The 13,385-nt window shown below is 48.2% G+C and overlaps 1 protein-coding gene across 1 annotated transcript; it reads left to right on the top strand.

Moving 5' to 3' along the window:
- Positions 1 to 8,710: 8,710 nt before the first annotated feature.
- On the top strand, positions 8,711 to 10,574 carry LOC147318825 (uncharacterized). Its single transcript, XM_086309784.1, has 4 exons — positions 8,711 to 9,102; positions 9,274 to 10,196; positions 10,278 to 10,461; positions 10,547 to 10,574. Exons 1-4 carry the CDS (start codon positions 8,711 to 8,713, stop codon positions 10,572 to 10,574), a joined length of 1,527 nt encoding a protein of 508 aa, XP_086165910.1.
- The last annotated feature ends 2,811 nt before the right edge of the window (positions 10,575 to 13,385 follow it).

Raw genomic sequence — 13,385 nt, 5'->3', positions numbered from 1 at the left:
CTCCTCCTTCCACATCTGAATGTTGTTCTTAACTTGATTAAAACCATCCATTCATCCATTCTCTGCCGCTAATCCTTATCACGGTCGCAGGGAGGCTGGAGCCTATCCCAGCTGTCTTGAGGCGAAAGACAGGGTACACCCTGGACAGGTCGCCAGTCTGTTGCAGGGTAACACATAGACAACCATTTGCACTCACATTCACACCTATGGGCAATTTAGAGTTTCCAATTAACCTATCCCCACTAACTGCATGTCTTTGGACTACTGGAGAAAGCTGGAGTACCTGGAGCGAATCCACGCCATCATGCGGAGAACATGCAAACTCCACACAGAAAGACTGATGGTGGAACTGAACTCAGGACCTTCTTGCTGTGAGGCAACGGTGCTAACATGGTAGATGATGAACACAGGTCAAAAGGGTCAACACTACCAGTCCACTCTCCTTGAGGCTTCCACAAAATTCAGACAGAATCCACACATTCCCAAATCCAAAGTAGAATCACCTCACTACTCCATGTCAGGCAATCTCCACACAAACCTGGTCACAGGGACAGACAGGTAAGAATTTCTTAGCAAACAGTTTTCACAGCAACAAGAATAGAAGCCAGGCTTCACTAAGTGTTTCACTCGGTGATATCTGATCTTCTGCTACTTTCTTATGAAGCTGCCTGGACAGGATCATCAGAAGAAGTTGCGTGATTGTGACCAGGTGTGTGAGCTAGAAGGTGCAAAACCAGCCATGTCCTCACAATGCACACTTGCCGCCGCGCACACACATACAGACGTATTTGCCAGAAGCAAGAACTTTGAAGCTCAGAATGGTTATTAGAAAAATCTGATCCACATAAACTCCATCATGTTCCACTAATCCCAATTTTTCTAAAAATGTCTGAAAAACCAGTTATTTATTAGCTTGCTAGCTATTCCTAAATGTGCCACATGTTTTGAATGTGCAAAAAAGAATTTTTTCTGAGGTTGGGAATATTTATTTAAAAGCTTTTCTAATTTAAATCATTCAAAACAGAAAACTTGCTTTTAGACTGAGAACTTAATCTTAAACAAAAGTGTTCACTGGAAGGCACATTATACAGACAAAAATGACTCTATCCACCACAAATCTAATATCTGTCTAAATCTTATGTGTGAGTTCTGGGGCAATTCTAGGTTCAAACCTTTAGAGGAGGCTCAGCTCCCAGTCATGATGTCATGCATGCATGCCTTGTAATTAATATTAATTGAACATGCTGCCTGCAAATGTCATCAACTCTTTCTACATTTGCAAACCTTTGCAAACATTTGCAAATTAGTTGGATGACCTATTGTAGTGTCGAAGAATAACTCAGAGTGAATAATCAGAGATTTCAATCTAATCCATCCATTTTAGGATGGAGACTTTAGTTATCAAATCCAAAGCAAAGGCTCAGTCGTTAAAGAAGTTAAAGAACTATTTGTGACAGATAAGAAACATGTACAACATCATTTTAGTCTCTTAACCACATAGAGGCAGTTCATCATCAGACACTGGAAAATCACCTGTCCATGGACCTGCACAAGGAGAAAACTGGTAATAATGTATTAGTATTGTATTGTATCTTTATTTCAGACATATACAGAAAAACCAATATATAGAAATACACATATTTGCATTTACATGTACAAATATGAATATATATGTAAATACACACGTATATGCTCAGACAAAACAAAGAGAAAGAAAATAAATAAAATAAAACAAAGTCTAAATGATATCAAATTACAATTATTAAGTCTGAAATGGAGTAGGAAGAAGTATATACATACTTATTAATCCCTACCCCATGCTCAACATTCTATTGAATCCCACTTTTCACTGTTACCCCTAATTCCTTCATAACTTACCCCACACTATAAACAAGGAATGAAGGAAATGTATAAAAATAGCTACAGTGATAGATATAATTTTGATGCAATTTAGCATAGTTATACATACAATGGGTCATCAACTTTATCAGTTTCATATTCTCCCAAAAGCAGTTTTCGAAACATCTTTATGAACTGACTAATGCTTGAACATTGCAGTAGGTCCACAGGAAAACTGTTCCACAGTTTTACCCCACAAATGGTAATACAAAAGGTTTTAACCTTTGTCCGTGCTTTAAGAGTCTTCAGATTTAATTTTCCCCTCAATTCACAGTCTCTGTCAAAAAACATCATCTGTACATTTCCTGGTAACATATTGTATCTGGCTTTGTACATAATTTTTTACAGTTTTATATTTTATAAGATTCATAAACTTCAACATTTTTTAATTTCAAGAACATAATATTAGTGTGGTCTCTAAATCCTGCTTTAGTAATCATCCTGATGGCTTTTTTCTGAATTTTACATAATGGTTGAAGTGAAGTTTTGTATGTATTTTTCCTCAGATTTCAGTATTCAGTATTTCACAGTATTCCAAATATGGCAGTATAAGTGAACAGTAAAGTACCCGGAGTGATTTGGAAGGCAAAAAATGTTTAGCTTTACTCAGTACACAGATGCTTCTTTACAGTTTAGCTTGTATTTGCTGTATGTGAGGTTTCCAGCAGATTGTGTTGTCTATTATCACACCCAGAAGTTTTGTGTGAGAAACTCTACTTCAATATTATTTATCAACAATTTTGTTCCAGCATTTTTTTTTTCAATTTCCAAATAACATAAATGTAGTTTTATTCAAATTTAGTGATAACTTGTTTCTGTCAAACCATGTTTTCAGTTTAATCATTTCTTGTGTGACAATTTCCAAAAGCTGCTGTGAATTCTCTCCAGCACAAAAAACATTTGTATCATCTGCAAATAAAATAAACTGTAATATATCTGTCACGGTTTGCCGGGGCAAGCCGTGTGGGATTGTAGGAAAGGACCAAAAAGGCAGCAGCTCTGGTGCAGGTGAGTGTTTATTTACAGTGGTGGGTAAGTACAAACAGCGGTGGTGACGAAACATGAAACTGGAGACCTAAACTGGGTAAACTAAGAAGACAAACCAGAACGAGGATGCAGGGAGGTCCAGAGAAATACATACGGGAAGACGCAGGGAGACCAAGGGGAAACAACACAGACGAACCAGCAATTACTAAGACAGAAAATACAACTTAAATACACTCAGAGAACACAGGGAGATTACACGCAGGTGGGAAACACAGCTGGGAGTGATTAACATAACGAGACTAGGGAGGCAAACTGAAAACACTCACATAAGACGCAGACCTTCACAATAAAACAGGAACTTGCACATGAAAGGACACAAACTAAGAAACGCGGACTAGATACAGGAACACACGGGCAGAACAGAGTAAACACTAAACAGAGGAAGAACAGAACCAAAATCGAAGAGAAAACACAAAATGCTGGGTCAAAAGGACCCAGGATCATGACAGTACCCCCCCCTCAAAGGCTGGCCCCAGACAGCCCAACAAGAAACAAAAGCCAGAAAAAACAGAAAACAACCCGACCAGGGCGGGCGGCGAGGGCCCAGGAAGGAGGGCTCGAAGCAAAACAAAACCGGAGCACCAGAAGGCCAAAAGACAAAAACAAAAAACGAGCCCAAAACCAAAAGAAACGAAGCACACCAGGGGCCTGTTCTTCGTACCTCGCTAAGTAAGTTAGCTGGATTAGATTGTTGACAATTTCGGTGATCCTGGATCGTTTGGTTCCCCGAAGCTCATCCGGGACTTGCTGTCATAGCAACAGAGCCGTAAGCGTAAACCTGCTCGGGAGCAGGTTTACTTTATGTAAACAGGATTAGATCGCGGCCACGCAGGTATGTCCGCTTCATTTATACGAAAGCAACAGCGATATTTTACCACTGTTTCACCATAAATAAATAACATCAATGTAACTAAAGATAATGCAGCACTTGATCCTTTTATTGATGTCACACAGATACATACAGGTCATTTCCTAAAAAAGGGAAATGAACTATTAACATTCTATTACATGTATGTGATTATTACAGATGTAATTCATATTTCAGAGTAGTAATTGTAAATTACTTTGTGTAATCAAGATGAGAGACCACGGCTATAAAAGCGAAGGTGGATTTGGGAAGCCCGTCGCAGCCATGTCCTGTCCGTATACGCGACCAACCCATTGCGGAAGGTGCAAGATTGATAAGGAGAGTCCTGTATACTCCTGTATTCCACTTTTACTTGTTCCCATGTTCTTGTGGGTCCTGTTGTGGCTCTAATGTGAAAGGGGATATAATATAACATATTATAATATAATATAATGCCATATGATATTGGACAATATAGTGTCATATGATAGATCTACCCTACCGCCTACTGGTGTTGGCCAGAGGGGCCGATGGCGCGATATGGCAGCCTGGCTACAACCGTAGCTGCCTCCACCAGTGTGTGAATGTGGGAGTGAATGAATAGTGGTATCGTAAAGCGCTTTGGGTGCCTTGGAAAGCGCTATATAAACCCAATCCATTATTATTATTATTATTAAATTACCTACGAGTTTGATTTGTCAGCAACTTTCTGCCAGCCCTCTCTCCTTGCTTTTGCAGCCTTTGCAGTGTTCTCTTGCGTTTTAATTGAACTCTGAAACTCCTGAAATCCCTCACTCATGAGTTCTTGCTCTGCTGCCGGAAAATACCGAGCACGCCCCTTCGACATTTTCGCCGACCAATCAGCGGGTTGCCAATCAATGTTTCTACTATCGATGCGTAGCCCCTTTTACGACACCCAGTGATGTCACATTACTGCGTCCAGCTGTACTAATCGTCAACAGCAGGTGTGTTCGGGGAACCGGATTAGCGAGCTCACGGTTAGCGCGATGGTTTGGTCTTGGATGTGTCATTTGATCTTGAATGTAGTAAGCGACGTACGAAGAACAGGCCCCAGAACACAGGAAAAAACAGAGTCCAAAACAGAAGAGTTCAGGGGGCCGACAGCACAGGAGTCCAAAACAGAGCTCAGGGGGCCGGCCGTGCGGATGGCAACAGCGGCAACGTGGACACAGTTCGGGAGGCCGGCCGTGCGGAAGGCAACGGCGGCCACTCAGGCGATGGCGGTCCGGGGGCCGGCCGTGCGGAAGGCAACGGCGGTCACTCAGGCGAAGAGGGTCCGGGGGCCGGCCGTGCGGAAGGCAACGGCGGCCACTCAGGTGAAGAGGGTCCGGGGGCCGGCTGTGCGGAAGGCAACGGCGGCCACTCAGATGAAGAGGGTCGGGGGGCCAGCCGCGCGGAAGGCAGCGGCGGCGACGAGGGAGACGACGGAGCAGTTCCGAGGGCCGACTGTGCGGACGGCAACAGCGGCGACTCAGGCGATGGCGATCCGGACCAGGCGAGGCTGCAGAGGCTGGACCAGGCGAAGCACAGGCTGAAGCCGGACCAGGCGAAGCACAGGCAGAAGCTGGACCAGGCGAAGCACAGGCAGAAACTGGGCCAGGCGAAGCACAGGGAGAAGCCGGACCAGGCGAGGATGAAGACTCGGGTGAAGCCGGACCAGGCGAGGATGAAGACTCGGATGAAGCCGGACCAGGCGAGGCAGAGGCTGAGGCTGGACCAGACGAGGCTAAAGGCTCTGAGGCTGGACCAGACGAGGCTGAAGGCTCTGAGGCTGGACCAGACGAGGCTGAAGGCACGGAGGCTGGACCAGACGAGGCTGAAGGCACGGAGGCTGGACCAGACGAGGCTGAAGACTCGGCGGCTGGACCAGGCGAGGATGAGGATGAAGGAGCTGCAGCAGGCGAGGATGAGGAAGAAGGAGCTGCAGCAGGCGAGGATGAGGATGATGGAGCTGCAGCAGGCGAGGATGAGGATGAAGGAGCTGCAGCAGGCGAGGATGAGGAAGAAGGAGCTGCAGCAGGCGAGGATGATGATGATGAAGCTGCAGCAGGCGAGGATGATGGAGCTGCAGCAGGCGGCCGGACGGGCTCCTCGGGCCCTCCAGCAGACGTGGCTTGAGGCCGGACGGGCTCCTCGGGCCCTCCAGCTGACGTGGTTTGAGGCCGGACGGGCTCCTCGGGCCCTCCAGCGGAGACAGGAGGCCGGACGGGCTCCTCGGGCCCTCCAGCTGACGTGGTTTGAGGCCGGACGGGCTCCTCGGGCCCTCCAGCGGAGACAGGAGGCCGGACGGGCTCCACGGGCCCTCCAGCTGACGAGGCAGGAAGCGAAGGCCGGAGCGGTCCCTCGGACCCTCCAGCGGAGACACGAGACGAAGGCCGGAGCGTTCCCTCGGACCCTCCAGCGGAGACACGAGACAAAGGCCGGAGCGGTCCCTCGGACCCTCCAGCGGAGACACGAGACGAGGGCAGGGGCCCCTGACTGGAACTTAGGCTGCCTCCCTGCATTATGTGAGTGTGCGAAATCGGTGACACTGGAGCTACTGGGGCCTGCACGACAGGCGGCACTGGAGCCACTGGGGCCTGCGCTACGGGCGGCACTGGAGCCACTGGGGCCTGCGCTACGGGCGGCACTGGAGCCACTGGGGCCAGTGTCTGTCTTTTTGTGAACCTGTTTGAGGATCAACTTTTCCTTTAGATGTGTGTTATGGTGTTGAATTCTTTGTTATTTTCATTTATAGAAAGACTGTTAAATGAGCAGCATAGCAACATTAACAACTAGTATCAAAGACAACTGTGGTATTTAAAAATGTTCCTTTAAAAACAGATTATCCTAAATCACAAACACACACCCCTCTTCCTCTCTCTTCATGTTTAGTTGGGGAAGAGAGAAAAAAAAACAGGCTAATTGTGTTCTTCTTCTTTTTAATAAAAACAAAATCCACTGATTCTATTCATTGTGCTTTTACTTCAGTAGCATTACTCATGAGAGGTATGTTGACAAAAATAAAAAATAAAAATGTTCAAAATATAATCTCTCTATAAATGAAACATGCACACATTGACTCCTGAAACTGCTGCTGCTGCTCTTTCAGTTCAGACCATCATAGGCTGCTATGTTCCATGAGATCATTGTAATGATGCTTATTTTTGTCACCCAACATGTACAAAAAAACTTATCTCAGAGCTTGCATCTGAAATTCATTTATTTTTGTTTGCCCATCCAAATATAGCAGCCAAATGTGGCTCTACTTAAGAGGTTACCAAAACTGACAGCTGTCTTTCTCATGTTCTTATTTATTTTATTGTTTTCTGCCAGCAGGGGGCGATCAGGGGAGACGCCAACATCAGACTTGGGCACCATGAAAGCAGAGAGACCTGTGGAGCTCCCTCGTTATGCCCCAACAAAAAGGTTTTGATTCTTCATCTTAAGTTTAAACAAACAATTTCACTCGTGATTAAATACTGTCTGTACAAAACTCGTGAGCTGTGTCACTTTTTCCTATTCTGAAATGAATGTGCAAATTTCTTTTGCAGTTGTGTATGGTCTAGTGAATAACACATAAATGTAATTGGTTTAACATCGTCTTGGTAATTTAAAACTCAGACAAAAGGAGAAATGGGACTACAAGACGTGTGAGGGTTTTTTACGCATCCACAGCAGCTACTTCTGCTGTTTAAGAAACAAATGAGCTGAAGACAAATTTAGTACTCAAATAAAAATAAGTAAACAACGAACAGGGCTTAAACAAGAATCTAAACATTTTAACAGAACAGTTGAAAGTACCATTGACTTGAAGCTGAATTCTAATCAGCTCTACAGAAAGGTTTTACTCAGATTCCTGTAGTTAAGGACCTCCTCCAGGGTTCTTGTCTGCACTTTACCTGTCACGGACCCGGCTCTGGAGGACTCGGGGGTCCGTGACCAGTTTTGACTGTTGTTATTGTTGTTAGTATTATTATTATTTGGTGATGTGTGTTTTCTCCACAATGCTGTGTTAGTCTGTGTCCCACTCGTATGTATAGGCAGGGTGTGGGTGTATACGTGTGTATGTCTGCGGGTGTGGCTGGAGGATGGAGCACAGCCACCTGCAGGCCTGATGGGTGTGGCCCTGCGAAGGACTGGCCACACCTGAAGTTCCTGCCACACCTGTTGGTGATCAGGGCTCGTCGGGGGAGCTACTTAGGAGAGTGTTGGAGCTCCCACCGGCGCGGGATCATTGAGTTATCGTACCAAGTTAGTGTGTCAGCATATGTCTGTGTTGTTCGTATATGCCCGCCGAGGGTTAGTGTTGATGGCTGCCTCTATGGTTTCCCTGCAGGAGGAAGAGTGGTCCAGAAAGGCAGCATGCACGGGGTGTGCGGAAACACAACAGCGGGGAGCACGAGCACGAGCACAGACGTTGGAGGGAAGCACGCACACGGGGTTCAAGGGAGCAACGGGGAGTTATTGTGTTTACAGTTTTTCACTGTGAATAAAGAGCACTGTTTGCATCGCAGAGTCTGCGTTTTGGGTCCTCCTTTCCCCACATCCCCACGGTCTGCCAGCCAGACCGTGACAGAATGATCCCGCCAACCACCATGGACCCAGCAAACTCAGGAGTTGCCACGGAGGAGAGATCGCTCACGCAGCTATGGGATTACTGCCGGAGCGTAATCCAGGCTGTAGACCCACACAAGAGACATACAGGTAGTGTTCTTTGACAATTATCTCTCATCCACTACCTTCACCATGAACTTTTTGGACATTAACAACCTTAGGCTATTGGTCACTATTTTACGAGAGAGCTCTAGTTTTGATTTATTCGGCTTGGGCAGTCCAAGCAAGGAAGGTTCGGCTGCTCACCTAGAAACTCTAGCCGCTTGGTTTTTTGCGCATCGGCGGAGGACTTTCCCGTCGATGCTTGTGGCACAATTGTTTGATCCTCCATTACAGAAGGGATGTCGCACTCGCCATCATCACCCCATTACACCTCAACCCACTCCTGCGGTTTCAGTCCGGTCAGCTGGCGACGGACCGACAGCACTCATTACCGCAGTGAGTAAACCCGACTCATTTGTTTCTATTACTCCTGTCATTGAAAATCAAAACACAGATGAACAGCAGAGGACTGTTTCCGTACACCCGGCCCCGCCTTCACGGAGGAGAAGGCGTCCTCGCAAGCAGCGTTCAGCCACCTCTACACTCACTCCTGTGCTGGTCGAAGGCTCAGGACCAGCGGCTCTGGACGCCACAGTGAGTAAAATGGACTCTGCCGGTGTCGTAAATTCCCTTCCTGTGAACATGGACATAGAGACTATAGCCACTACAGCAATTAACAATGGAGAAACTGTAAGAGGTGTAACTGAACTCCCAGTGGGGATTTTTGGACCACCGACGGACGAATGTGGCCTGAGTGCTAATGCTGGGGCAGAATTTTGCATAGACAGCCCTGAGGTAGTTAGCTCAGAGTCGGTGGGGTCAGAAACTGTTTGCTTTACCTCCAAAAACTCAGAAGATGTTCACTCTGAGACTGTGAGCTGGGAGCTAGGGAGTTCACAGCATACAGACCCAGATGACTTTTTGGCTCAGTCTGGCCATATGGAGACAGAGGTTCTCCCCAGGGCTTCCCCAGAGGCCGAACTGGAGGCCTCAGTTGCCTCTGGACCCCTGGAATTTGTTGAGCCAGCTGTAACATTCTCATCCTCTCCACCCTTCATAATAGCCATATCACCCTCAACTCAGTCCGCTGCCCAGCTAGTAACGGAGTCTGCTGCCCAGCTGGTGACTGAGTCTTCAGTCCGGTCAGCCTCTCACCTTCATCCTCAGTTGGAGGTCGATATGCCTGCTGGACCACCTCTGCCATCATTTCACCCGTCTGTCCCTGCATCGTTGGCCAGTCCACCGGGAGCAGCGGCCGCACCATCATCACCTCCTCCCTCTGCAGCTACTTCTCCACCAGAGTCCCATCAGACTGCAGCGACCGCAGCACTCTCGGCTTCGCCATCTGCATCACCTACTCTACCTTCACCTTCCCCACCTGCAGACACCGCATCACCATCTTCACCTCCAGATCGACCGTCAGTAGCTGTAGCGCAGCCGGAGGTGCTCAGGGTGCTCGGAGAGCGGGAGGAGCCCGCACCGCCAGCTGTGGAGCCCTGCGAGCCGGAGCAGGAGCCCGGTGAGCCGGAGGAGCGGCTCAGCGTGGCGGAGCAGGAGCCCTGCGAGCCGGAGCAGGAGCCCGGTGAGCCGGAGGAGCGGCTCAGCGTGGCGGAGCAGGAGCCCTGCGAGCCGGAGCAGGAGCCCAGCGAGCGGGAGGAGCTCGATCTGCCCGAGCCGGAGCTCAGCGAGCGGGAGCCGGAGCTCAGCGAGCGGGAGGAGCTCGCTCTGCCCGAGCCGGAGCTCAGCGAGCCGGAGCTCAGCGAGCCGGAGCTCAGCGAGCAGGAGCAGCTCAGCGAGCAGGAGCAGCTCAGCGAACCACCAGCAGAGGAGCTCGGCGAGCGGAAGGAACAACCGGCGCTGCCAGCCGAGGAGGAGCTCGGCGAGCCGAGGGAGCTCTCGCTGCCAGCCGCCGAGGTGGAGCAGTGGCAGGCCCCCAGAACCGTTTTTCTGCTGTTGCCGGACCCGTGGCTGCCCGCCGGAGCTGCAATGTCGCCACCATTGGACTCGAGGTAGGCCCCCTGAACTCTTTTGTTATGTTGATGGGCCGCCTGAGACTGTTTTGTGGCATTTTTTCTTTTTGTTGCTCCGCTGCAGGATGCGCGGTCGGACTCTGGGACTGTGACCATGGGGGGGTTGTTTTCTTTGGGGGTTTTTGCTTGTTTTGGTTCTGCCCTCCGTCCTGGACCTCCCGCCGCCCGCCCTGGGTTGGTTGTACTGTTTTTGGTTTGTGTTTTTGGGTCGTCGGGAGCCGACCCTTAGAGGGGGGGTACTGTCACGGACCCGGCTCTGGAGGACTCGGGGGTCCGTGACCAGTTTTGACTGTTGTTATTGTTGTTAGTATTATTATTATTTGGTGATGTGTGTTTTCTCCACAATGCTGTGTTAGTCTGTGTCCCACTCGTATGTATAGGCAGGGTGTGGGTGTATACGTGTGTATGTCTGCGGGTGTGGCTGGAGGATGGAGCCCAGCCACCTGCAGGCCTGATGGGTGTGGCCCTGCGAAGGACTGGCCACACCTGAAGTTCCTGCCACACCTGTTGGTGATCAGGGCTCGTCGGGGGAGCTACTTAGGAGAGTGTTGGAGCTCCCACCGGCGCGGGATCATTGAGTTATCGTACCAAGTTAGTGTGTCAGCATATGTCTGTGTTGTTCGTATATGCCCGCCGAGGGTTAGTGTTGACGGCTGCCTCTATGGTTTCCCTGCAGGAGGAAGAGTGGTCCAGAAAGGCAGCACGCACGGGGTGTGTGGAAACACAACAGCGGGGAGCACGAGCACAGACGTCGGAGGGAAGCACGCACACGGGGTTCAAGGGAGCAACGGGGAGTTATTGTGTTTACAGTTTTTCACTGTGAATAAAGAGCACTGTTTGCATCGCAGAGTCTGCGTTTTGGGTCCTCCTTTCCCCACATCCCCACGGTCTGCCAGCCAGACCGTGACATTACCATTGAGGCCGCCCTCGGTAAGATCCACAACACAAAATACAGCATCGTACAGAAATATCTTTTTGCTTTCTCTATTACTTTCCTTTAGTAAAGACACCTTTAGTAAAAACTTGTCTTCTGCTAATTATTTCTTCCTATTCTATGTAGACAAATCTAGGTCTGTGGACTAATAGGAAACAGCTATTTCTTCTTAAGTTAATCTTCATATCATACGCATGTAATAGAATACATCAAATCCACAAACATAAACTAGTAAAACAAAAAAACGAAGTAATTTGAAATTAATCTTTAAATGATTGTAACTTAAGTACAGATTGCCTTTGTTTCTGAAAAAGCAGAAAACGCTGCATGAACCCAGCTGTAGCGAAGTCCAGGCTGAGTGTTAAGTTGAGGGACAGTCTTTTTCTGTTCCTGCCACAAAATCCAGGTTCCTTCCTCCTGGTTAGTCCAGCTTCCCACTCTTTTCCCAACACAACTGCATCCCATCATTTCCAGTTAAGAGTCAGCATTTATGGACCAGCTCGTGGCCTCATTCTCTGCTGAAAGGTCTTCTGTCCTGTAAACTTTTATTCTCCTTGTGCTCACTCATCACAGACTGCCAATTGCTTTGCCAAAAGGTTGAGCGCACAAAGCCTCATTAAACAGTGCTTTTATGTGTGTGTTTTTTAACCTGTTTGATGGCACAATAATGGGCTTACAATATCCACCTCAACCTCAGAATCACCTCAGATCCAATTCCTGCGTCTTTTGAACAGTTCGAATAACATAAAAAGCCGATGCCGTGTCATTTCAGAGAATTGGGGCCTCATTTGTCATGTGATTTATATTTGTAAAAAAAAATACAAATAAAAGTCCCCTTTTGCGGTCTATCCTTCAGGCTCAGGTCCTCTATCAGAGGCCTGGGAGCTTGAGGGTCCTGTGCAGTATCTTAGCTGGGGTCTTGGCTGGTGTGATAGACCCCAGCCTCTATGGATCTTGTGCTCAGAGCTTGCTCCTGTGCTGCCATGATTAGTGCCTCTGTGCCTCTTTCAGTCCAGCTTTGTCTAGCCACTGGTAGGATTTCTGGATGTCAGCCACCTCCTCTATCTGCCAATGATGTATACAGTCCAGGGGTCTGTCCTTCCATGGTAGTTCCTCCTCTTCCTCCTCTTTCTTGGGTTTCTGCTTAGGGTATTCACTGAGCACGCGGCTGGTGGGATGTTCAGGCCTATGCAGAACAGCGCTGGGGACAGAGCATCGCCTTGGCTTGATGGTGACTTGTGCTATGGGCTTGAAGTTGGCCTCTAGTGTTGTATGCCACAGTCCCATTAAGTTCCTGATGAAGGCTCTTAGGGTCCTGTTGATCTTGTACAGTTCTAGGCATTCCAGGCATTTCATAATCCTTCTTGTAACCCAGACCTTCCCAAAGTGTGGGGCCCGCCCCCTAGGGAGGGGCACAGAGCCATTGCAGGGGGCGCAGTATGAAAAGGGGAACATTTTTCTTGTAAAAACAAAGGGGGGCCCAGCAAAAAAAGTTTTGGGAGTCACTGTTGTAACCAATCCAGGCAATGCACAGATTGGTCCGTCTAGCCTTGCAGTCTCAGGTGACTGTTCTACTGGTGTTTCGCTCCTCTGATATTCTTGCCAATTCCTTTCTGTGCCACGCTCATGTGCTTATGTGTGTGTGTATAAATATAGTTATATTATCTTAGGTATAGTGGTTGTATAGTAGTGTTGGACAGAGTAAGACGGCCACAGTGATAGACATAGCGATACCGAATGACAGCAACATCAGGAAGAATGTACACAAGAAGCTGGAGAAGTACCAAGCGCTCAGAGAAAAGCTCCAGAAAATGTGGAGGGTGAAGAGCCACATGGCACAGCATAGAAGAGCCACCTTGGTGGGACAAGGCTCAGCTGTTCATCTGCACCTAAAGGACAAAGGTCACTCTTTCAAGGATGCCAATGTTCACATTTTGGAAAGAGAAGACAAATGGTTTAAAAGAAGAGT

Source organism: Aulonocara sp. 'chitande type north' Nkhata Bay, linkage group LG11 (genome assembly GCF_057382095.1).
Source record: "Aulonocara sp. 'chitande type north' Nkhata Bay isolate Kocher_YH1m ecotype deep benthic linkage group LG11, A_spYH_male_GT1.1, whole genome shotgun sequence".
In the NCBI taxonomy this organism is placed as follows: Eukaryota; Metazoa; Chordata; class Actinopteri; order Cichliformes; family Cichlidae; genus Aulonocara; species Aulonocara sp. 'chitande type north' Nkhata Bay.
The sequence above is the reverse complement of the archived record's forward strand: the minus strand, read 5'-3'. Positions and strand labels throughout refer to the sequence as shown.